General features: G+C 39.7%; 1 protein-coding gene across 1 annotated transcript; it reads left to right on the plus strand.

Annotated features, from left to right (window-relative positions):
- Nucleotides 1-431: 431 nt before the first annotated feature.
- APPBP2 (amyloid beta precursor protein binding protein 2) lies at nucleotides 432-25,193 on the plus strand. Its single transcript, XM_051635402.1, has 13 exons — nucleotides 432-591; nucleotides 9,056-9,144; nucleotides 9,789-9,940; nucleotides 10,459-10,582; nucleotides 14,828-14,996; nucleotides 15,709-15,798; nucleotides 16,295-16,362; nucleotides 16,448-16,553; nucleotides 16,903-17,027; nucleotides 17,211-17,296; nucleotides 17,706-17,896; nucleotides 18,316-18,481; nucleotides 19,292-25,193. The coding sequence occupies exons 1-13, from the start codon at nucleotides 451-453 to the stop codon at nucleotides 19,543-19,545; spliced, it is 1,761 nt and encodes a 586-aa protein (XP_051491362.1). The 5' UTR covers nucleotides 432-450; the 3' UTR covers nucleotides 19,546-25,193.
- Nucleotides 25,194-25,323: the final 130 nt, after the last annotated feature.

Here is a 25,323-nt window from a genome sequence, read left to right on the forward strand (position 1 = left end):
TCGGCCTGCTTCTCCTGTGCAAGTAAAGTCCCTGGAGCCACCAAACCTGGAGGGCGGGCAGCCCCAAAGCCCACGTCGGACTGTGTGGAAGACACTGTGCCCCAGCTGGGGTGGTCACCTGCGAGCTGGGCCGCGGTCCTGCCCCACGTCCCAGCCCTCCCGCAACACCTCACTTCTCACTCCCTGCAACTGCCGGCAAGGATTCCCCTCCTTCCCCCACAGTTCTCCACCCATACCACCCCCGTAGCCCCACGCCTCTTCACTGCCCCGAGCTTTCCCCTTGGAACGGCCACTCTCTCGTGTCCCGCGCAGGCGGTGACTGCCGCCCCGTCCCTCCTTCCCCCGGTATCACCCGGTGCCCTCGGCAGGGCGGGAGGCGCGGGAGGCGGAGCGGGCCGAGCGAGCTGCGGGGGGAGGTGGGTGGAGGGAAGGCGGCTCCGCACACCCAAGATGGCGGCGGTGGAGCTGGAGTGGGTGCCCGAGACGCTCTATAACACGGCGATCTCGGCCGTGGTGGATAGCTACGGGCGGGCCCGGCGCCGGGACATCCGCTCGCTGCCCGAGAACATCCAGTTCGACGTTTACTACAAGGTACGGGGAAGCGGCGGGGGGGGCCGAGAGGGGCCGGGCCCTGCACGGCCTGGGGGAGATAGAAGGAGCCGCGGGCTGGGGAGGAGGAGGAGGAGGGAGGGCAGGTCCGGTCCCGGCCCGGCCCGGGCTTCCCGCGGGGGGTCTGGGAGGTGAGGGGCGCAGGGCCTCGGCCCCCGCCAGCCCCGCTTGGCCGCCGGTGCGGAGTAGGGCCCGAAGGACGGGAGTGAGGGCCTGTGTGGGGCCGCCCGGGCTGCGGCTGAAGGAGGGGAGGCTCGGGGGGGAGTGAGGCCCGGGCCGGGGCCCTGCGGCTGAACCCCCTGCCCCGGCGGGGGCCTGGCCCGGGGGGGCGGCTGGGGAGCCCCGCCGCCCAGAAAGGGCCTGTCCTTGGGGGCTGGGGGGCGAGGGCCCGGCGCGGGGGAAAGTGTCCCCCCGGTTTTGGAGACGGGGTAGAAGCAGGGTGAGAGACTAAGCTGGCTGTCTTGGGATCTGCTTTTTTTCCTTTTCCTTTTTTTTTTTTTTTTTCTTAATGTATTGGCGAAGGTGATGTCAGCTGGAAGGAACAGAGTTTGCATGTTCTTGTACCTTCTTAAATGATTTGGTAGGAACCAGATGAAAATAATTGAGACTCATTTAATGATATAATTTATTAGCCTTACATAATTTTTTAATGGAAGGGATGTTTCTCATTCAGCTGCCTCTAAAATATCCAGAGTTAGAGTAAAAGGTAGATCGAGATGGTCCATTAATTTCTATTGTCCACTAAATTGGCATTTCATCCATGTAGAGGAACTGCTGGAAATGAGCATTCCTCAGGAGAGAAACATTGTGTTTAAAAAAACCTACGATGGGTAATAGTGAAGTAATTCTTTAGATTAATCTTAACCAGGGATACTGGCTTATCACATATATAGAGAGTAACATTGTTTATACGGAAGGCTAATCTAGAGACAGGGAAATTGTTTCTAGCATTTACATTTTCTGAGTGCTAGTTGTTATTTGTTTGTCTTACGTTTTGAGAAATATGGAAACCCCTTTCTACCACGTGTGAGCATGCTCACAAGAGTGATGTGGTTGACATATGGGAATTGTCAGATAAAGGCTAAAGATACAGAAATAACTGTGGAAGAATTTTTTGGGGATTGTTTTTAACTGTAAGTAGGTATGACCTATATTGATGAATAAACTTTCATGGCATTGCCTGACCTGGTATTTATTCGGGTGACAGGATGATACTCTGTGGCATTTAAAAGCATAAAAACAAAACCTCCTTCTAATGATAGAACTATCCAAGTGTGTGTTATTCCCAGATTGTTTAAAAACCCACCTGTGGATGGACTTAATAGATCATTGACTTATTATCCTTTTATTAGCACTCTTCAGTGGTTGTTTTGGATCAGACTCATATGGAGTTGCTCCATAATGAAGATGCAGTGCATTTCAATTCTAGAGAGAGTTTCTAATCTGTTCTGCTCGTGTACCTGCTCAGTACCTGCCCTCAAAATAACATTTCTGTTGTACTGATCACTAGCCAGGATAACTTTTGTCCATTACAGTAATTTGCGGTGCTTTTCCTATTATTCCTGTGTTTTACAACAGGTAAATTTTTTATAATCTGAAATGTTTAAGGTGCACCTGTGTTCCTCTTATAAATACACATCTACGAGATGTCCACACACAGAATAATAAAGCTGGGCTGCATACTGCAGTAAGTGTTTTCCCCATTGCTGCCAGGGGTAGGCCAGCCTGCCATGTCTTCACTAGTTGTTTTTTTAAATATCTTTCCTATGTCGGAGAACCTGTCATCTTTACTAGTCACATTCAAATCAGCTCATACACAAATGAAACTAAACCTTGGATGGGATGCTGAAAGGAGTCTTCAGCCCTTACTAACTGGTGTTCTACATGCAGAAATGTCTGCCTGCAGTGGGTGCCTTGAAGCCTAGCTCAGATTACAAGTCTTTTGGAACAGTGTTTGCATTTTTGCATGCACCCCAACAACACTGAGTAACTGGTTCTTGATTCCTGTATTGGATGGCTGACTACAGCAATACAAATGATATGGCTGAATTAGGTTGGAATGAGAACAGGGTCACACCTTTGGACAATCCTCTCGTGCTGTGTGTGGTACTTGTTTTACTGTTTTGGTTCTGGATGCAGTTATTTTCAAAATCATGTGGACATTAAATACCATTTCAGGTTGCTGAGCTGTGTGCCGTATATCCTCACCATCAAGTTCTTTAAGGCAGAAATAGAATTTCCAAAGTCACTAACAGTCTTTGAAGTAAAACAAACTAGAAGACTTTTAAATCTTTGTTCTGACCACATGGTGGATGTTTCTGCTGTGTTGAGGAGGTGTCAGTTGTTAGTATCCTGTGGAATAGTAGATATTCTTTAAATACAGCTGAGGAAAAGTGGTGTGTAATTGAGGATATGCATTAATATACTTGCATTTAGACCTTGAAAAAGACAGAGAATCACCTTCTGTGATTATTAAAAGCAATAAAAATGTTTTCAGGCTTTCACGTCTAACTTGCAAGTAATGGTTTGTTGTCCAGGTGTTACTCATGTTTGTGATTAAAAAAAGTGGTATCCAACAGATCTTATTTTGATACACTGATGTTAATTTGCTGTGACCGTACAAAGATTTTTGTATTGTATTCATTGGCATGAACACTTGAACTTAACATCTACCAGAATTGCACGGTTTGTCAACCTGTTCAGATTGATGAAGATGACACGGGTAGGACACTGTACTGGTACAGCAGCCAAGATGGTCCATGTGCTATTATTTAAAAGAGAGGAGAATGCTAGCAGAGCTCCTTGATCTTTGTTTTTTTTCCCCAGGGTACCCTCTATTCCAGTGTTTGGCTCTATTGCCATAATAAATTGCCTTTATTTCCTATTCCTGAACAAATCCAATTACTTTTAATTCAACATATCCAGAATCATTACCTTCTAGGACCTGCCCTATAAACGTGTGCATTCCCAGTTAACAGTGAGGAGCCAAACCTGGGGTAGTTGCAGAATGTTCTTTGCTGGGGACTCGTTAAGGAATGAGTTCAGCTGCAAGGTGACAAAGTAGGCAGGTTCCTAATACTAAGCATATTTATTCTTAAACAATGACTAATGCTTGAAAAGACAATATCAAATAATTGTGATTGTAGTAAAACAACAAACCTGTACTGGTCCAGCAGGGTGTTACTGGATTTATTTTTTTATTTTTTTGTTGTTTCAAATTACGTTTGGCTTTTCCTTGCAACTGGTAGAAAAATAAGAGGTAGAGTAGAATACTAGTGAGGATATCCTGGAAATGTTCAAGTCTGCATTTGTGCTTAAAAATATTTAAATATCTTGTATTTGAAAGAGCTTAGTAACTAGTATTGTTACAAATAACACCTGCATCTGAGGTAAAAGAAAAAGGCAAGCCTATAATCTTTTGTTTCTTTTGTTTCTTTGCCAGGTTTATGTAAATCCTGGTTGTGTTTTTTCCTAATAAAGCTAGCTAGGGTTTTGTTTTGGTTTTGTTTTGGTTGTGTTTGTTTGGTTTGGTTTTTTGAGGGTGAAGGATGTGAGGTGGAGGGAAAAGAGTGTCCAGCTTTTAGAAGCCAAAGAAAGAAATATGCTGGATCTCAGTTAAGAAAGGGCATGCATAGCAGGTAGGCAGCATTTGCAATTGCCAAAATTCAGTAGTAAAAAGTTACCAACAACTGGAATAAACTGTAACACCCCCTTTTCCCCCAGGGTTGGGGGGGGGGGAGGAAGGAAGAAAAGATTACATTTTTTGTTGGTTAGGGAGTGGATGGTGTTTTGAGGGAGGATGTTCATGTAAAGAATCTAGTTTCTGCTATCTTGAGCTATCTAGCCTGATAACTGATCAGTTAGTGTCTTATATAGAATTCAGTTCTTTCCCCCCTGCCTCAGCTTTATATTCTGGGTCATTATCTGATTTCTTTGGTTCTCAGGATGGATTTGATAAGACCTTGCTTCATTAGTTTCATTAGTCTTTGTCATAGGTGTTTGTTGCAATTACGCACCAGTGGGCTGATCTTGGACTTGTACTGGCTAATAAGGATTTTCATCCAATGTTTATTTTGCTTTTGGAAGGTCTTTTCTGGATTGTGTGTTTTTCCTTTTTTTTTTTTTTTTTGAGGATGGTTTAGGTCCAATGTTCTTTGGATGTTTTTTGATGAGATCATGAACCACAGGAACAACTGGAGACAATATTAATTTGGTTTAGTTCGTGCAGACCTGTAAACTTTAATAATTGCACTTTGCTAACTTGTTCTGCATTTAATTTTTAGGCAAAATCCAAAAAGTTATAATCATGCTTTCTCTGTGAAGTGGTAGATAAAAATTCTGAAGTGCTTCTAGCTTGATGGGAGTCAAAGTAACAGATTGTGGGTTTAGAACCTCTCGCTCCAACTTGTATAATAATGAGTGAAGCTGCAGTATCCTGTCTCCTCACTGTATTCTGCTAATCCAAAAAAGAACATGGCTAATAAGTTCTTGTATCACATCTAGGTATTCTTTGAACCAAACAAAATGAATAAACAGGAATTTGCTGACTGTTCACAACAGGCAATGGAACATCCATTCCCTGCATTGCAGTAGAGATGGTTTCTGCTGATGGAGAGTAATTATAAACATAATTTATGTAAGAACAGGAGAAAATTAGCTTGTCCCAAGGCTTCGGTCACTTGCGTATTTCATTAGAGTGAAGAGGATGAAGTGCCCATGACATCAAGTGTAGCTGTGCTGCTTTAGTTTTGAGATTTTCTGACTAGAGGAGGACAAACAAGGTCATAAGCAATCAATGTGTGAGTGGAGGCAAAAAATTACAGAGCAAATGGGCCAAATTTTGTAGGATTTCTGCTGTGACTGATCAGGGTAACTTGACAAAGCCTTAATTACATTCATAGGGGTGTATTTTTGGGGGTCAGAAATTAAACATGTATGTGGGAAATTACAGTGATTTCTTCATGTGTTTAATTCTTCATTTCTTCACCTGGCTAGATTCCAGAGTAGCGTGAGCAGTAGGACTTCACTGAATGCTGCTGGAATTAAATCGTATCCTTGTATCACCTTGTTAAATTAAAGCCTCACAGTGAAGGAGAATAATCACTTTAAGAGCTTTTTCCAGTTCTTTTTATTTTAACATGTGCCTTATATCTAGTCTAAATTTAGTTTAGAACCAAACTTTCCTTCTTGTCTTGACTGGTTTGAAACTTCTTGCCTTTGCTTACTATTCTTTTAACTTGTAATACTCAGTTTGCTGTTTCTTTTTCTGAACCTCTAACTGTGGGACACATTTTCTAATCCTGATGTTCTTTAGCTTCCCTATTTTTTTCAGTATCCTTGTTGAGTCTTAGACTCTAGGACTCATAATGATAATTCAGGCAATGAGGTTACATCATGAACAGAGGTGTTCAGCTCCTGCTGAAATGGTAATTCCTATTTCCACTTCATTTCCTTTCTACTGATTTAACTTCAAAGCCAGCTGTGTTTCCCCACTTATAGCTGTGGAGAATCATATGCTTGGGTGACTGTAAGGCTCTGACTTTGTATCCCTTGGACTCTGTAGATGAGAAACAAAAAACTTTGCTGGTGTGGTACAGGAAGTGGAGTGGGTGGGAAGCTGTTAGAGCTCAGCTTAATCTATTCAGAAAGAGAAATCTGACAAGAACTTTAATAGAATTACATGTGCCTGATAACATTAACTTGTAACTGATCTCATTGTATTAATAATATGTTTAACTGGGGACACCACTATATGCAGCTTTTGAATGTTTAGGGGGATTTGTTAGGAGTTAAATATTAACCCTTAGATCCTGAAGGAGGATCAGGGTGGTTTTCTCACAGGCATGCAAAACAGTTTGATTATGCATGTGTGTAATGATACACCTATATATCAAATTTATACCTTGCTTCCTGTCTACAGCACCATCATTAATGTGTCAGTGTGAGCTGATGAAGTTGGAAGTCATATTTTAGGTTTTTATTATTTTTTTCTATAGTTGAAGAGAAATAAATCTGTTAAGCTCCAAATAGGTTAAGTTGGTGTCTAAAAGACATTAGTTTCTTAAAAAAGAATAGTTCTTCACAAGTCCAAACCTCTGCCATTCTTGTCAGGGCATGTTTTTCTTGAATCACTATTTTGTTTATTTTTTTATGTGATGTATCGAGGCTTGTGGTCAGGAATTTTGTCTCTCTAGAGTTTTAATAAGAGCATAATTTCTTCAGTGTTTGCAACCGCTTCTCAATGAACAAATGAGCATTACTGCATCTCCCAGAATTGCTTCACAGTTTGACATATACTCACTATTTCCATGTCAAATTTAGTTTGAGAATATTGCTGGAACAGCTAGAACAGTTTCAAGAGACTTCAGGCTGAGAAAGTTCCTTAACAATGTTTGCCAGTATGTCAAGGGAAGGTGAATAGTGTGGTAAATGTCCAAAGGATTCTGTATTTCTGGTTATACCAGTGAAAAAGAGGTTGGGTTTTTTTGTGTGGCAGAATGGTGCAAGTGTTTACATACGAATTAGGGTGAGAGATGTGCAGGCTTGGACCTTTGGGCTGGAGGCTACACTTGACATGTGCCTGAAATAATTGATATATCAAAATGGAAGGGGTAGTTTGGGGACTTCTCCCTCTGTCCCACCCAACCAGGGCATTTATTCATTAGCAATTTAAGAATCACATTAACAGTGGGCAAAGTACAATATGTGTTTTTATAAACTGATAAATATATTAATTTTAATAAGTCTTACTACAAATACTGCTAGTATTTGGTAAACTAGAATCAGAATAATCTCTGGGATTTGTAGTTAGCACTGCAGGGTGTTAAGAGGAAATGATAATGTACTTGATTGGAAGTCTCATTGTTGAACATGTGATAGTACTTTTGATTGTCCTTAATCCTAGTAAAATAGCTTGGGTATTTGTCATAGTTTCTTCCAGAAATGATCTCCTCTTATTGATAAGATCTCCAGCCTTCAGTTTTTGGCATGGAATAGTAGGCAAGATTTAATAATCTTTTTTATCGTGGAAAATGTCTAGGTTTCATGGAACAGTTATTAGACAGCTGTGTTGAAGAAAATGAGAACACTTAACCATGACTGTAGTTTTTAAATACATCAGACTTGATGTACTTTTACTGCCAGAGAGAATATAGCTCCAGAAGAAACTGAGATCTCTTTGAAGTGCTGTTTTATCTGAGGAGTAACTTTGCATGCAAACTTAGACTGTTTTTTTGAAAGGCTTCTTTTTTTTTTCCCCAGGAAAATAGATGACTAAAAGGAAAACATTCATTTCTGGCAATTGACATTATTAGGTCGAAGTATTTTTGAAGTTTTTTTGTAGGTTCTGTTGTTAAAATGGCAAACTTGCTGAGCTGTAGAAGCAGTGTCATGTGCTTTTATAAGAAGAGCTGACTAAAACATCTGGCTGGAGATGTTCTCACACACTTTGTTTTGAATCTACTTCCAGTGTTCATGGAGAAAAAGATGAATCAGACACAGGACAAAATCTCAGAGGAATATTAAAATTTTCCCTTTTCCCCATGCAGTTGCTGCCTCACAGGAAGGGTTTTTTTTTAATTTTATTTTTTTATATAAAGTAAGGGTGGACCAGGGGTATTTTTTCTATAACACATAGAGTAACAAATGGTTGTCCTGCAACAGCCCTGTGTGATCCAGTACTGTGCCTCTAGCAGAGGCTGCTGGTGGTGCATAGGACTATGGCAAGTGCCCAGCAGTGCTTCCTTAGGTTACATACTCCACTTTGTCATTTGTGGTTCAGAGGCTTCAAGACATCAGGAATTAACAGCCCACAGAGGGTTTTTCTGACATATATTTGTACAGTCACTTTTGTACCTGTGTAAATTCTTGAATTTATAGCATAACGTGGCAAGTAGTTTCACAACTTAACCATGCGTTGCATAAAGAACTCCCTCCGTGGTTTGTTTTTTATGAATAAGTCAACTGATGGATTAGCTGATCTGCAGAGACAAATTAGTTTGAACTAACCATTGCCTTTAATAAATGCATGAGCAGGAATCATTTGTGTAATTTGTGTAAGCTCCGGTATTAATGGGGTCAGGGCTCAGGCCTCTAGCTCTGGATATTGAGTCATCCTTTGCAGAACTTGTGGATTTGGGTCTTTTACATATTTATTTATATACTATATAAAATCTGGTTGCACTGCTGTATGCCAGATTCTGAGTCCTTCTTTTTCAAAGCATTTGTTACCAATGAAGCTACTAATAGTATTTTTGTTCTGACTTCTGTGCTTAGTTTTTAAAGACTAAGTTGTGCTCCTATGTGGGGATAGTGGAACAAATCTTAGTCTGCTGTATTTCAATATTTTGAAGTCTAGACTTCATTATAAGTCGTATTTACACTTTAGCTAAATTTCCCAGCAGAACTCTGTCTTAAATCTTGCAATTTATTTATATTTTTCTTTCAGCTTTACCAACAGGGCCGCTTATGCCAGCTGGGTAGTGAATTTTGTGAGCTAGAAGTTTTTGCAAAGGTGCTACGAGCTTTAGATAAAAGGTAGGTATCTCGATATACAAATAATTATCACTTCAGCTCTTACCTCTTGATCTAGGTTTTGAATTGGGAAGAGGTCTCTAGTTTTCTTGCTGTTGTAACAAATCCTAAATGAAAGGTTATCAAGCTGATTGGATCATCCCAGTTTAAAGAGGTTTCCTGGCATTAAATATTCCAATTTCTGGTGCAATGTTAAGAACTTAACTTTTTTAGATCAGATTCTTTGTAACCAGAGTAAACTTTGAGTCTTCAGACACACCTCCCTCCCTTTGTGTGCATGTGTGTGATGGCAGTGGATTCATCGCTGCTCATTTATCTGTGATTTCTGTGGGAGTTGTGGGGTGAGGGTGGATTTGAGGTTCTCCCCTCTAAGTTTTAGCAGAAAATGTTATTTTCCAGTTTTAATATTGTGTGGCTTGCTTGTGTTTCACTTACACTGGAGTGTCCTTTTAAAGAACCTTGCGTACACTCACTTTATTTGTTGGATATTCCAACAACTGCAATCCATTAGCCTTGAGATTGTGGTTTGAGAGAGGGTTGGAGTTATTTCTCTGAATCACCACTCACTTGAATTCATGGCACTTAAGAGCCAACTGACTGCAATGTTTTAAAAACTTCATGTCAAATTTTGTTTTCTTTTGTTTCAGACATCTGCTTCATCACTGTTTTCAGGCTTTGATGGACCATGGAGTAAAAGTTGCTTCTGTACTGGCCTATTCTTTCAGCAGACGGTGCTCCTACATAGCAGAGTCAGATGCTGCTGTGAAAGAAAAAGCAATCCAGATTGGTTTTGTTTTAGGTAACTCGTGGTTAAAGTATGATTCCTTCATGCAAATTTCAAGCTAATACTGTTTATTTTTTTCATATTAATGTCTGTGATTTTAAATAATGTGTGGTTTTAGAATGTCACTTTTAGAAAGCTACTTGTTGTCTTAAGAAAAATATATTGAGTTTTATTATCTGAGACTATATAAGCTTATCTTTGCTATTTCAAATGTTTTCGATTTAAAATTTGATTGCAGATGTGATGCTTAATGTTAGGACTTTGCATAATTTTAGTATTGGTAAATATTTCTTGACAGAAAACTGTAGGTAAACTATGTAACAAAAAGTCATCTTCAACTGATGGCGAGTTCTTCTGCTCTTGTATTTCATCCTCTTCAGTTCAGGACTGGAGGGTTTAGCCTTGACAGGATTCCTGTTTGTCATGTCCAGTTCTGAGAAATAAGTTTTCTTACAAGACTTGAGCAAACCCTTTTTCTTCTTAAAGATGTTTTGGTGCTCATGTTTCTGTTTGGTTTTGATTTTTTTTTCCAGGGGGTTTCCTCTCAGATGCAGGCTGGTACAGTGATGCTGAGAAGGTGTTTCTTTCCTGCCTTCAGTTGTGTACCCTCCACGATGAAATCCTTCATTGGTTTCGTGCTGTGGAATGTTGTGTAAGGTGAGCTCACCTTTCCTTCCTGGGTGTCTTATTGTGAAGTGCACATTCATATATTACCAACTGCCTTGGAGCCATCAAACTTCAGATGCTCCCTGTAGTCTTTTGGTGCACCAAAATCTTTTCTTGGCTAGAGCTGAAGATCAGGTGCTGCTGGTTTTGCACTGTTCCCTTGGTTTTCAGCTTGTAAACTGGCAGCATAGCTCCATGGAAAAAACCACCATTTTCCTGTTCTGTTACTGCTGGGCAGTAAGAGGGCTCCAACATCTTGGTTTTTTTCAAGGGTTTTTGCATGTGAAGGAATGTTACGTTGGTGTTTGCTGAAGTTGTATTTCCTACAAGAGAATTTGCCATATCCAGACACAAATTATATCAATACAGTTGAGCAGAAATACAACAACATACCTTTCCTGATTCCAGATCCAGTGGGTTCTCTTGCTCCATGCTGAGCTACTTAACTATGTGATTAGCTCAATATCTAGATGTTCAGTTCTTGTGGACACCTTCAACCTCAGGTTTTAACATTTGGAAAAGAATTTTTGCCTTTAGGAGTCATTTGGGTTTTGTACCACCTTGTTTTTGAATTCCATTCACAGAGGCCTCAAAGATTATCCAGTTGCCATTGGTAACACCATGACTTGACCTTTTTTGTGTGCTACAGGTGCACACTTGAATACCTGTCTGCTAGTGAGCATGCTAGAAATAGGTTGTTTGGGGGTTTTTTGGCTGCTCTAATGAACAACAAAGTATGTATCTGAATATAAGAGAAGACTTATTTTGGAAAACTGCTCAAAAAACCCTGCATCTTCTTTCTGGTTGGACAAATATGAAGAGTAAATAAGCTTTGCCACTAGCTGCGTGTTTGCTGTGCCAACCAGAGGGCTGTGGCAACAGTTGCTGCTCTGCCAGATACCATTGGCTTTCATTCCAGAAATAAGATGATGCCAGGAGAAGACTGGGCACACACACACCTTCCTAGAACTGGGAATGATGGATATAGTACTGCTGTTAGTACTTGATCCTTTGCCTTCTCATTAATCTAAAAAAAGTTTTCTAGTTGCATTGGGCTGTTTGGCAAGCTGGAAACGTTGCTTTAAAAATAAACCCTCCTCTTCTCCACATAGGAAAACAAGGTAAAGAAAGGAAAAACGGGGAACTCTCTCTGTTAGACAACAGGGTAGAGCCACACAGATGTGGAAAGATTTCTCACTTCTACAGAAAAAACACCCAGTGTTAGGATGAACTCTTTTGAACCAGAGATGTTAATTCTGTTTGGGTGAGGACTGGCATTGTTCTTGTCCTGAGGTTGATGACCTGCAAGTAACATTAAGTCCCTCTGGCCAACAGTGTGAATGAGGAGACACTGCTTTGTGTTCAGGCATCTCCCAAACAATCAGACAGCATTGTTTATTTGGAAATGGATCAAATCCAGAGGATTAGAAACACTTTCAGAAGCTTTAAGTATGTAAAATCTGAAAGCCTTTTTGTGGGAGAGAGCTGTTGTTATACTCTGCTTCAGAATCACGAGGCAGTAAGATCAACTTGCTAAAATCTAATCCCCACTGTAGAATACCTTGTTCTTACCTCTGTGCTTGCACTGGAGTTTGGAGTTCTAAGAGAACAAAATTTATGTTCAGCTTCTGAAAATACAACTTATACAAGTGACTGCTCTTACCCTAAAAGCTAGGAAGTCTAATCTCTGGGAGTTTAATGCATTGCATTAGTTACAGAATGCAGTTGAAAATCAAAGTTGTTTTGTTATTTAGACGTAATTTGGTGTGTGTGTGCTAGCAGTAATAAATATATGCAGATATGAGAAAATGCGAAGATTTGAGTTTTCTACAAGCTTGTATGCTGCTTTTCTGCATGTGGTGGGATCCTTCTGGTTTGCTTTCTCAGATGAATTTATGTTAAACAATAAAGCACAAATACATAATACAGATACATGCTTCTCCCACTTCGATTGTTTCACTTTTTTGCTGATTCTTGGGTTTTTTTCTGATGTTTTTGGACTTCCCAAGCTGCTCTGTAACATTGTTTGCTATGAGTATATGATCTTAGAGAACTATTTTTTTTGGCAAGGGGCAAGCTATTCCCCAAAAGCTCTTATTGCAGACTTCAAAGAGGATTCATAGCTATTAGCATAAATGTCCTAAGGCATTTTTTTCTTCTTCTTGGCTTTATCTTCTAAAATTCCTTTGGATTAATAAAGGATTTCTTGTTATTCCAAACTGGATCAAATAAACTCTGCTTATCTTAGAGGATTGGGTTGGGTTTAGCTTGGGTTTTGTGAATTCGTTTGGTTTTAAGCACTATCACTGAAGCATTCAGACACTGGATATTATCTTTCCTAGGCACTTATCTAAATTGCAGTGCTATCCCTACTGCCTCGTACCATTACATGGGATTTGGACTCTGTATTTTTGATGTTGCATAGCAGCTCCCAAAGGAATGGTGTAGCCAAAATACTTTGCCTCTTTAGGGAAACTGTGATTGCTTAGTTTTTGTTTCTAGGCTCTTTAAAATTACTCTCTTGCTTGAATGTTAGTTTTTCTGCTGCCTGTGACCAAGAACACAGTGCGCTTCTACATCATGTTTGGTTTTCAGACCCTCTTGAAGGAAAAATGTGGCTGTTGCTTTTTTTCTCTCTGTTCTTGAGCTGCATTGCTGTTTCTCCTTGGAAAGCTGGTGTTTATGTAGCTTATTTCAGGGGTGTTTTGAAGGTATTTTCTTTTGATCTTCTCCCTCAGTGGCAAATAGATATTTGCTGTGTGCTTGCTTACCAGTCCCTTCTTGTGAAAATGTGAACTTTTATTTCCTTTCTTGTTAGAGTTTCATAATACATTTCAATAGAAAGTGTAAGGGGAGGCTGTGCTAGAGGCAGGCTGAATGATTAGGGCAGATTTTGCAGTATTACTTTGCTATTGCAGGAGGCTTGGCTCCAAAAGCACTAAATCTCTACTCAGCTTTAGAGAAGAGAAACATTTGGTCAAAAACCTCAGTGTTCCTTCCTTCCCCCTTAAGAGTTTATTGGAAGATCTGTTGTGATGTGTGATAATAGGTATAAAACACTGTACCTGAGCTCATGTTTTCAGAGTGTTAGCCTCTCTGCAACACAGCATTCATTACATTCTGCTGCACTTTGTGGATCTCTCATTATGTTGTCTTCCTGATTTGCAAAGGCTTGCCTGATGGTTTTCAATATCTGTTCCTCATTGCCTAATAAAAGACTTCCAGGAGGGACAATGGAGGTTAATTTACCAAAATTTCATGTCTGCTAACTAGCAAGCATTGGCAATAGAGAAGGAGCAGCTGTCTCTTCTTAGCCTGCAATGGGTGGGAATAGAATTCTGTGCTTTAGGCTTGGAATGTGATAACACGTTTCTAATGGATCTCTCTAACTAAATAAGCATCAGCTTACCCTTACAGAAAACCTTCTTTGCTTCTGTTTTAAATAGATGCCAGAAGCTGAAAGTGTTATTTCTTTAGAGAAACGAGTATATTTCAGTAGTGCTGTGTTTATTGTCTACATTTGGCTGTTGTTTCATGAAGTTTCTGTTAATCCTTTAGATGAGAAGGCAGTGGGTTGGGAGATGGGGCAAGGAGAGGGGAGAGGTTTTTGTTTAGAGTTCTTGTGAACTGGGTCAACACAGTCTCTTCTTGTGGTGCTAAGTCAGTGCTGAGTATGTCAAATGGATGTGATTGACTCTCTTGTGAAGACACCATCTTGTTCATCTCCCCAAGCATCCCCCAAAAAATGCCCACTTGTGAAGCACTGTGCTACTTAAAAAAAGTGCAGAAAGGTATAAAAACCCACCATGTCTGTACTTAGTGTCTGTCTCAGCTTACCATACTTTGGGAAGGAGGTAGAAAGGTTTTAATACTATATATTACAGGGTTTTGGAAATGGAATTTTGTCAGCATTGAGAAGAATGGGTTTTATGAAAAATAAAACACAAAGCCACCAGGCTAAAGTGGTTCAAGCACTGAGATATGTGAAGCTGCATCAATATGTAAAATCATCTCCAACAGTAAAAATTCTTGCCATGCAAGAGACAAAGCAGGGTGCACTGAAACAATGTTCTGTAGATAGTTGTTCTGTGTTTCTGAATCCAGACAGGGCAGTTTTGTTGGGATGACTGCCCAGTTCTATTGTTAGTGTAATACCAAGTTGTAGATCCACGGTCCTGCTTTGTTGCAATGGTTTATTCAGACACCAGTTTTCAGATCACTTAATATCCTCCTCAGGTTGCTGCACGTTCGAAATGGGAACTGTAAATATCACTTGGGAGAAGAAACGTTCAAACTGGCTCAGTCTTACATGGACAAACTCGCAAAGCACGGTCAGCAAGCAAACAAAGCGGCGCTCTACGGGGAGCTGTGTGCACTGCTCTTTGCCAAGAGCCACTACGATGAGGTGAGTGGGGGTTTGGGTTTGTTCAGAAAACTGGTTATGAAACCTGCCAGGATGTTCTGTGAGTGACTCATTCTGCACAGGATCTTTCTAGCTGGAGTTCCTGGTGTTTTTTCATACCTGTGAGGCAATACCAGACTTGATTTGTTGATTTATTTATTTTTTCTGTTTATTGTCCTGAGTTACTCTACAAACTGTTAATGGTACTTTTGAATAACATTAAGAAGTGAGGTGTATGTGGTAGTATGTGTTGGCCCTCTGTAAAGGAAATACACTAAAAAGCTTATTTTAATAGGTAAAATAAATAGTAGAACATAGGTAGCAATTCTTTGCACCTGTTTGATAAAGAACTGCTTCTTAAGTGTAACTGCTGTATAGACTGAGGGGGTTTTTAGCTCTTAAGTACACAACCCGTGAAGTTGTCCTACACAATAGGAATTGTGAGGATTACTTAAAGCTTGTTTGTGAAAGTCATTATTATAATATAAGCCTTAGGCTAGTATAAAATACTTGCACATTCAGTATTAACCTTAAGAGCACTTTTTAACTCCGTCTTTAAGACAAGATTCAGTGCACATAATCAATTGAAAGAGTATTTTTAAGATTTTTATATTGTAATTGATCTATATTCTTTTCAAGCCAAACAATATTTTTCTTAATATTGCAACATAGTCAAGTTCCAGCTTCATTATATTGGTAACTCTTTGTTCAACAGGCTTATAAATGGTGTATAGAAGCTATGAAGGAGATCACGGTTGGCCTGCCTGTAAAAGTAGTAGTGGATGTTTTACGACAAGCTTCAAAGGTGAATTTTAAATCATCCCTGTTTCTTTTGTAATTAAACTGCTACCAAGATTGGATAAGGAAGGTGGTACCTCCAGAATACTTGGGTAACCAGGTCCATATCATGTGCCCTTATGGCTTGGTATTTGTATTTGGTTGGTCCACCACAGTCTCAGACCTGTGGGGATTTTGGTTTTACTCTTTCTTTCTGAAGCTGAGTTACAGCAATTCAAGTGACCATCATGACAAAGTTCATATGAGAGCATCTGCCAAAAGGTGGTTTGCTCCTCTAACCTAGACTAGGTATAGTACTAGTCCTTTAGTTAGGCTGTTATGGCAGAATAAAATGTAGGTCTTTTAATGTTATCTATGACCCTTTTCTTAAATAATTGAAAAGTCCTTTGGTAACCATGATGATATTTTGAAAATCAAGATAGTACTTGGCAACTGGGGTGGCATCTGGAGGAGAGGAGTTCCGAGTGTGCACCTTCTCATATGTTTCACTTCAACCTGTTTAGGCTTGTGTTGTAAAACGTGAATTTAAGAAGGCTGAACAGCTGATAAAACATGCAGTCTACCTTGCCCGGTAAGTGGCTTTAAATAAGAATTACCCACTACTTAAAAATTATGCTTAACTTGCCTCAATTTGTAATATAAGTATGTTTCTCCAGGGAGCATTTTGGAGCCAAGCACCCCAAATATTCTGACACGCTACTAGATTATGGATTTTACTTGCTCAACGTAGACAATATATGCCAGTCTGTTGCAATCTATCAGGTATGCAGCAGGACTAAATGTCTGTCTTCTGTTTATCTTGATACTCTCCAGTGTTTCTACTGAAAGTGACATAGAGTTAATTCCCAGAGCTAAAAGTTGGTTTAATTACTGCAATTTTTGTTCTTTAAAAGAAAAAAAAAATACCCCCAGCTGTGGGGTTTTGCTTTCATTTTTTTCCCCTGACTCTTAAGTGGCTTGTATATATCTACTGCCTCAAGCTTCTAGGTACAGGTCTACAGAATTTCAGAGCCAGTAGATTGTTTTTTTCCCCCCTTTATAACAATGAGATTATTTGGGGGCTTTTTTTTCTGTATTAACTGATGAAATGGTGTTGTGGTAACTCTTTCAGACAGCTCTTGATATCCGGCAGTCGGTATTTGGAGGTAAAAACATACATGTAGCTACAGCCCATGAAGACCTGGCTTATTCCTCCTATGTTCACCAGTACAGCTCTGGAAAATTTGACAATGCTCTGTGAGTACAATCCTGTCAGGTACTGGCAGCCAATTTTGTACTGGAGAAAAATGTTCTTAAATGCTACAGACTTTCCAATTAGAATTGAAATGTGTCTGTTCATTGCATTAGTGTTTCTTACATTTGATCCATCAGCTGCTAACTTACATATATGTATCTTGACTTTTTCATTTGAACTTTCAGATTCCATGCTGAACGTGCTATTGGCATTATAACTCACATCCTCCCAGAAGACCATCTTCTCTTGGCATCTTCAAAGAGAGTTAAAGGTAGGACCCTTACTTGCATTACTGGGACAGTTTAAAATCAGTCATGCAGATGGGTTTATTCTGTTCCCTAGCAGAGGCACTGAAAGTTGAGTATTTGTTTCCAAATGGAGGTCACTCCCAGGATATTTGTAGCCCTCAGTGTTGTCAGCACACTTGTAAAATTAAAAAACAAAAAACAACTTCTTTAGAACTTAGTTGGAAGACTTGGAGGTGGGAAGTAAAAATACAAAATATAAAAATATATAAATATATGTTGGGAGATTGATATCTGCTCATAAATGTTTGAAAATGGTTTGTAATATACACAGAGCCTGGTTAGATGTCTCCCAAGGTGTCTTGCATTCTGCTACCTCCAGTTCACAACTTGTGTTTGTAGCACAGTGATGATGTTTTTCTCTCCTATGCTCAGCACTTATCCTGGAGGAGATTGCAATAGACTGTCACAACAAGGAGACTGAGCAGAGGTTACTTCAAGAAGCTCACGACTTGCATCTCTCCTCACTCCAATTAGCTAAAAAAGCCTTTGGGGAGTTTAATGTACAAACAGCAAAACACTATGGCAACCTTGGGAGACTGTATCAGTCCATGAGAAAGTTTAAGGTAAGATGATATTGATGTAAAGGTCTTAACTTAAAATGTGCAAGGCATCTGTGTCTGTCACAAGAAATTGTCATTCTCAGTGTCTGCATTTATTAACTCCATTGTTAATTTATTGTTGGAAAACTTGTACTTTGTGATGTGTCTCTCCAAAGCTTTGTGCAGAAATAATCCATCAAGATGCCTGAGGCCTTCAGAGACAGGGTCCAGCAATTTTGATGATAGAAAAAGTTTGCTGAATCACTTCATTAAGAATGTGGAGAACTTTATTTGGCTTTGGCTTTCTTACTTTTAGCCTTTTATAAAAATGCTACAGACTCTAGGCACTACATAGTTATGTTTCCTTAAATCTTCCTTTTATTCCTCTTTTTATGGCATGGTGAGTGGTGTCTGACTGACCTGTGTGAATTTGATCCTCACAGGAAGCAGAAGAAATGCACATCAAGGCAATTCAGATTAAGGAGCAGCTTCTGGGTCAAGAAGATTATGAAGTTGCCCTGTCAGTGGGTCATCTAGCTTCTCTTTATAACTATGATATGAATCAATATGAAAATGCTGAAAAGCTTTATTTGAGATCCATAGCAATTGGTAGGTGATTCTTACAGTGTGTGACTTTATTAGCAAAGAACTTAATGAAATGCAAGATGTTTATTTTGTTTGTGTTTTCAATCTGGATATAGTGGGGTTTTTTAATGTTCTGAGGACTGAATTCTGGAATTGTATTATTTTCAGTGCTCCATCAGAATTCCCTCTTGAAAGGATCTGGAAATGGACTAATGACAAGCTTGGGTGTTAGTCTTTAGGCTGTGTTTTGGAGCTGTGGCTACAGCTGATGTGCAGAATGTAGTTAGATTTTGAAAGAAATGGAAAACTACTGTGCCAGTCAGCCTGACTGTGCTCACCAAGTCTTTTTTTGGCCCATTACAATTTACAGTGAACTTACAATTCCAAATCAAATGCACCTTTGGGCCATGCTGCAGCTCCATTTTGAGAAACAATCTTGCTTCATACAGTTATATACAGTGTTACAGAAAAACTTGGGATGTTAAGGTAGAAAACTGAAAAATAACTACTCTGTTTGAATGAAATCCAGAGTGAAATTGTGACACAAACTGCCCTGTGTGTATGACTGGTAGATTTTTATGCATGTGAAACTATGGTGTAATTAATTATCTGATTCTAGAGTCTCTGAGGATGTTTTTTAGTCTCTTTAGAGGAGAAAGTAGATAGAATTCAAACCATCATCCAGGAAACTTGTGTGTTTGCTGTTGTGCTTGATTTAATGTAACAAAACCATGATGTTTTGCCACAACAGAAACGTTGGTAAAAATTACATGAAAAATAAGATGCGACATCTGTGTGCATAACCTTTGAATCTTTTCTTTTGGATTCCTTTAGGAAAGAAGCTTTTTGGTGAAGGATACAGTGGACTTGAATATGATTACAGAGGTCTCATTAAACTGTACAATTCCATTGGCAATTATGAGAAAGTTTTTGAATACCACAATATTTTGGCCAATTGGAACCGGTTGCGGGATCGGCAGTTCTCCGTCACAGATGCTCTGGAGGACGTAAGCACCAGCCCTCAATCCACTGAAGAAGTGGTCCAGTCTTTTCTGATGTCTCAGAACATTGATGGACAGAGTAGCTAAGAACTTGGTCAATTAACCAGTTAAGGTTTTTTTTCCCCAGGTTACAGGGGGAAAAGTCATACTGTGAAATCTAAACCATGTAGTTCTCTGGGGGCTGGAATTTGCATTGAAACACTGGTCCAGTCTACTGAAGAGTGCCCATAAGGATGAATGTGTGTTAAATCCTTATCAGCATGTGTATGGCATGTTTAGTTCGGCTCACATTTTTAACTTGGTATTCGTGAAAACCCCTTCTTTCTCTTTTTCAAAAGAAGCTACTTTGCAGAAAGTCTGCAAGAAAACATTAAATAAAACTGTTTGAGTTCAAAAGAGTTGCATTCTTGTTCTGAATGGAAGGTTTCTTCAAGAGCTTTCTTCTGATACATAGAAAGAATAAATGCTGAACTATGAGAAGTGACATGAGAAGGAGGTTTCTCCTGTGCGCATTGTAGCAAAGTAAATTGCAAAGATCAAGAAAAGGGGGAATGTTCCAGCCTTGGCTGCTGCCTTATGAAGTGAAGTGGCAAATAACCACTTTGGAGAGCAACATACTCTTTGTGAACCACCATAGGTTGTTAAGGAAGTAACGACCGTAGGTTGTTGCTAAGATCCTGAACTGGACCAGTGTTCATCTGTGAGAGAAGATCCAGTAGACCAGCAATCTTAGTGTTCTTTGGTACCAACCAAGAGTGCTAATCTTCTGAACAGGACCAGGAAAATCAAAAGTGGACCAGCCTACTAGAAACAGTTTTTGGACCAGTGGCTTTAATTTAATATTTCTTCCCCTGCATTCACTTTTACAGTAGAATCCTTTCATTTAGATGTATGATCAGTGCAAAATGATATTCATGTAATAGATACAAAACTAGGAAGTGAACGTTCTTTAGTGGTTGCAATGGCATGTCTGTACCTAGTGAGCTTATACAGCTGTTAGTGTTGATGCCACAAGCAAAAACTAGAAGCGCTTTAACTCTTTGCTGCAGCCATCTTCTTTTCCTTTTGGAATGGGCTTACTCTTAAGAATTGAGGCAGTAACTTGTTTATACCAGTTAATAGTTTTGTATTACAATCCAGTTCAATTTTATGTTTCTGGAGAACACAACTTATTGTACAGTTTGCAGGGGTCAGTGGAAAAATGCCAAAAAGCACAACAGGTCTTTTTTGTGACGCTTCATTTCTACATTAAAACAATAGTGCAACCAGAAACTGATTCCTTTATATTAATTTGAAAAGCAGAAGTCAGCTGTAAAGATCCTTTAATAATGCCTATCTCACTAGCTTGTCTTAATTTTTCTTCTGTTGCGGGGGCTGCTTGGTTGTGTGGTGTTTTGTTTGTGTTTGTTTTTTTTTGTTTGGGTGTTTTTGGTTTTAATATATTATTTTTTTTTAATGTTGAGGTAATACTCATTGGAAAGTCTGTGTAACATAGCAAACTAGAAACAACTCACTGCTGTTACCTCAGTTTTATGGCAGCACAAACGGTGCTCTTGTTAGGATTCTGTCAGTTTTTTGGGTTTTCTCCCTTCACCCCCTATTTTCAGGGGTTTAACTTGGCCATGGAAGGTCAGTCCAAGCTGAGGCTCAGTGAGCCCTGTTCCTACAGGAATTGGACTGGATGGTTTGTTTAGGGTCTGGTTTTTAATTTGTTTCTTGAGTTTGGGACAGGGAAAGCTGCTTGTTGGTCTTCAAGAAAGAGTGCAGAGAAGAACTAGAAATTTCAGACAAGACTTCTTGGGCTTGATGGCTCTTTTAAGAACTGAAATTTTGCAGGCCAATAGTTCATATACTGGTGCCTTCAAGTAACTTTCTGGAGGAAAGACTGAATAATATCAACTTGAAAATGCAGTTGTGTACTTAGTGAATGCAGATGGAATGATTGCGTACTTGGAATATCTTTACTGATGTGAGAAGTATTTGCATTAAAAGCCCCTGTGGTGTTAAGGCTTAGACTGCAGTATATTCTCAAGGTCTGTTCAGTGAAAAGCCAACTTAAAATGGTGTGGTTTTAAAATCTTTATTTATTTGTAGCAATTTTTGTTAATGATTGCTTTTAGGTACTACAAATTCAGCTATCTACAAGGCAAAATGTGTTTATCCCCGAATGTCCATACAGCAGGACACTGAACTACAAAGTTGTTACCAATCCTTTTTGGACGTACTATTAAAACTGTTTAAAATTAAATTAAATATGTAGTGTTAGTGTCAGAACTTAGGGAAGGTGTGCTTAAAGTTGTTCTAGAGAAGCTGTAATTTCTGTACTGCAGAAGTTAAGAGCTTCAAACTGGATGTATGAGTTTACACATGGATTATTTGGAGACCATTTCTTTGTTCAGGGTTTCCAGTCTTGGGTCTTCATTTCCAGCTTTTGACTAATGAATCTCAAAGATCTCAAGTTGTTGTGTCTGGGATGAGGAGCATTGTTTGACTGATACCAGTCAAAGTGGTGCACATGAACCACTGCTGTCACTTCAGCTCTGGTTTGTGTGTCATGGTTTGCCTTCAAGCTGGGGCAACCAGGAGAGCTTCCAACACGGGGCAGGTTAGGCAGGTGTCACACTTCTGTCTTCTAACCAAATGCATTGGTTCAGTTTGTTTAATCAGTAGCTTTGTTCTTAGATCTTGCTGGCTGGATGTACTGTTCCTTCTTTACTAAAGCTACTTCACCAGCATGTTGTATCTTTTGGTGCTTTGGCTTGTCTAGAAGGAATTAAAAGTCCTAAAAGTTACCCAGAGTTCTCTTTGATATAGGACTTTGGCCAAGAAGCGTGACTTGGCAATGGAGCAGTTGCAATGATCCTTGCAGGACTAGCAGCATGCTTTCCATGTGACAGAATCAAACCTGAACTTGACTCGTGGGTTGAACTTCTCCTTGTAGCATCTCCACAACTCCAGTCACACCAAGGCACGTAAACTCAGGAGAAAGGTAGCTGTGGCTGATGGCTGAAGTTGTTAAAGCACAGGAAGTATGTAGAACTACTTTGCAGCTGCCCACAAAGTGCTCTGTTGCCTGCTCTGCATGCCCTAGCTTGGAACCTTCACCTAATGCTGCCCTTGCTGCAGATGTAATCTTTTTTCTCTGTGTAATAACAGAAACCTTTTCTAGCTTTTGGTTCTGTATCTCATAAATTGAGTTCTTGGAAGATGTCTGTGTTGGCATCTGGAGGCTATTTGAGATATTGTGGTTTTAGTTGTTAATTACTGTTACTGTCTCTGCTGTTACAGTTTGTTGTTTGATGTTTTTGGAAAAGTAGGAGCCCAACTGACGACCTCAGAGGAAGGTAAATGATTGTGTTCCTCCATGCCAGTGTGGTTGGAGTAGCTCTGGTAGTGTTACTTCAATATTCCACACCTTCTGCAGCAGACAGAGCTGGAGAAGCAGAGGTGCAGTCCCCAACGTTCTCCATGCTCTGTGCTTTCCCAGTGCAGAACTTGCCAACAAACCCTGCGCCTCCCTTGCTCCCCTCAGAGGCAGAATGGGGGGATTCCCTCCTGTCCTTCCCCAGGGCAGGTTTTCCATGTGCACCTGAAAGTAAGTACTGGGGAGGGGGCTGAACATAAGCCTGGCATGTTGGGAGGGCTCATCCCCCTATGACTCAAGTAGCCAACTGTGAAACACTAGATAAAGTTCATTAATTATTGGCATTTGCTAGATGCACAGTGCACCTCCCACTGGCTGAGCAGGTGCTGTTTGGTGCTGGCATTAAAGGGGGAGACCTGGGAGTGGAAATCCAGGGAAATGCATCTTCTGAGTTTTTCTTGAAGGTAAGTAATTTAATCACAGCAGAGGAACGGGATGCAAGCCGTGAGGACAGGTGTCACCTTCAGGAAAATTATTGTAACTGTTGTTTCAGTTAAACCCATAGTATTTTATTTTCAGCATAATGTTGTTTGAATCAGTAATTTGTGTGTCCTGTTTTCTGTGAACGCTGCAGTTGGTAACAAGAGTGTGGAAGGTGATGTCAGGATTCCTCCTTGGTGTTCTTAGGACGTGGGCTGTTTGGGATGACTTGTTATGGAAGGGGGAAAGTACACAAAGATTAAGAGCTGAAAAAAGGGGAAAATTGCAGAAAGATATTTGGAAATAAATATATCCCTCGGCTACTTGAAGTAAAACAGCTGGTAACTATTTGGCCCCAAACAGTTGTTTGGTCACGTTTATAGGATGATATTAATTACAACCAGTACGTGTCTGCCTTGGTGTCCTAGTCTTCATGTGCACTCTGTGTCCATACCTATTGTCTAAGACTTTTATTTTCTTCTTGCACACAGGTTTTGTTAAATAATTTGAAGGGGTTTTGTTGTTGAATTCTAACTTATTAGGACAACAATGTTCTTTTGTAACTTTAAAAATGAAGTTATTATTTCAACATGCTGCAGTCTGAAATCTGCTAAAGGTGCCATTGTGCTGCTTTTCATGGTACAAAAAAAATGCACATTTACCTTGATTTCCTTTTTATAGTCCTACGTGTTGGTAGAGCACAAAAAGGAAAATGCATCGTGCCTAGAACATGGTTGAACTTCACTTGATTTGTGTTGATCTGGTTTGACTTTGCAGGCTATAGCAGCAAATAGCGTGGGGAGATGTTGCTGTTAATAAACAGGGGTCCTTCCCCCTGTGGCCTGGGCAGAAACCTTCTTTTCCCTAAATGTCATTATTTCCCTTTTTTTTTTTCCTTATGTTTTATAAATTACTGGCCAAATATTAGTTGCAAACCTGACTCTTTAGTTGAGGCTGTTTCCATGTTGGACACGACTGGCCTGTTGTACCTTGTGTTTCTTGGCCTTGTGAGGTTTTCTGTGAGAAGCAGGGAAGACATTTCCTCTATGTAGAAATGAACTAAACTTCGTACAAAAAATTGGCAGCACTGGTGATGCTTTTGTCCCTAAATCTCAGGAATGTTTTAGGCAGTGAAACAGGTTTCCCTTCAGTGATATCAAGGTGCGTGCTCTAGGGTCTTGTTGAACAATATTCCATTGCAATCCTAGGTATCTATAGCATGAGTGGCCTTAGTGAGTTTGTTGAAGTGCACATTTTTTTCTTTTCCTCGAAACTAAATTTTAAGATGAAAAAATAAAATATATATACTATATAAATATATAGAGATATTTAGAAACTTGGTTTGTGGTGCACAAGTTCAGTGTTGGATCGCTAAATAATTGTCACAGGTACCATATGTGTAACTTTTTTCTTTTATGTATATTCCTTTATGGGAAGCAATGTTGCCATGGTAACTACAACTTTACAATTTCTTTACTACTTAATGATGTGAATGAACTCTACATTTTATTGAATATTACCAGGTTCAGTACTATTTTTATACTTTATTGAACTACAGGGGATTTTAATTTAATAGCATTTAAAAAAAAAAAAAAAGTTGCTTGAACTGTATAACTGTATAAATCAAACGACTTACACAAAAACCACCTCTAAACCAGAATCTCTACCTGTAGTGCCACGTTCATTTATATGAGAGTATCTTGATCATTACTAGACTTTGATGACCACCCTACTTGTCAAGACTAAGTTTCTTATTCTACTTCTCACAGACTGCAGTGCCCGACATTATTTGTAACCATCAAACCATACTATGTTTGTAACCAGCATTGTGATATTCTGTAACTGTATTGCTAAAATGAAATATTGACCTAATAAATATAGTGTTCCCGCATTTTGAAGTATCTGCATTGAATTCAGTGGAAACTTCTGCTTTTAGTCAATACCTGCCCCCTTGCTTCCCCTTGCCCCCCTGCCTTACCAGAACGTGTATGAACGTGGATGTTTGCCTGGATCTACTTCTT

The sequence above is a fragment of the Apus apus genome, chromosome 18 (genome assembly GCF_020740795.1).
Source record: "Apus apus isolate bApuApu2 chromosome 18, bApuApu2.pri.cur, whole genome shotgun sequence".
NCBI lineage: Eukaryota > Metazoa > Chordata > Aves > Apodiformes > Apodidae > Apus > Apus apus.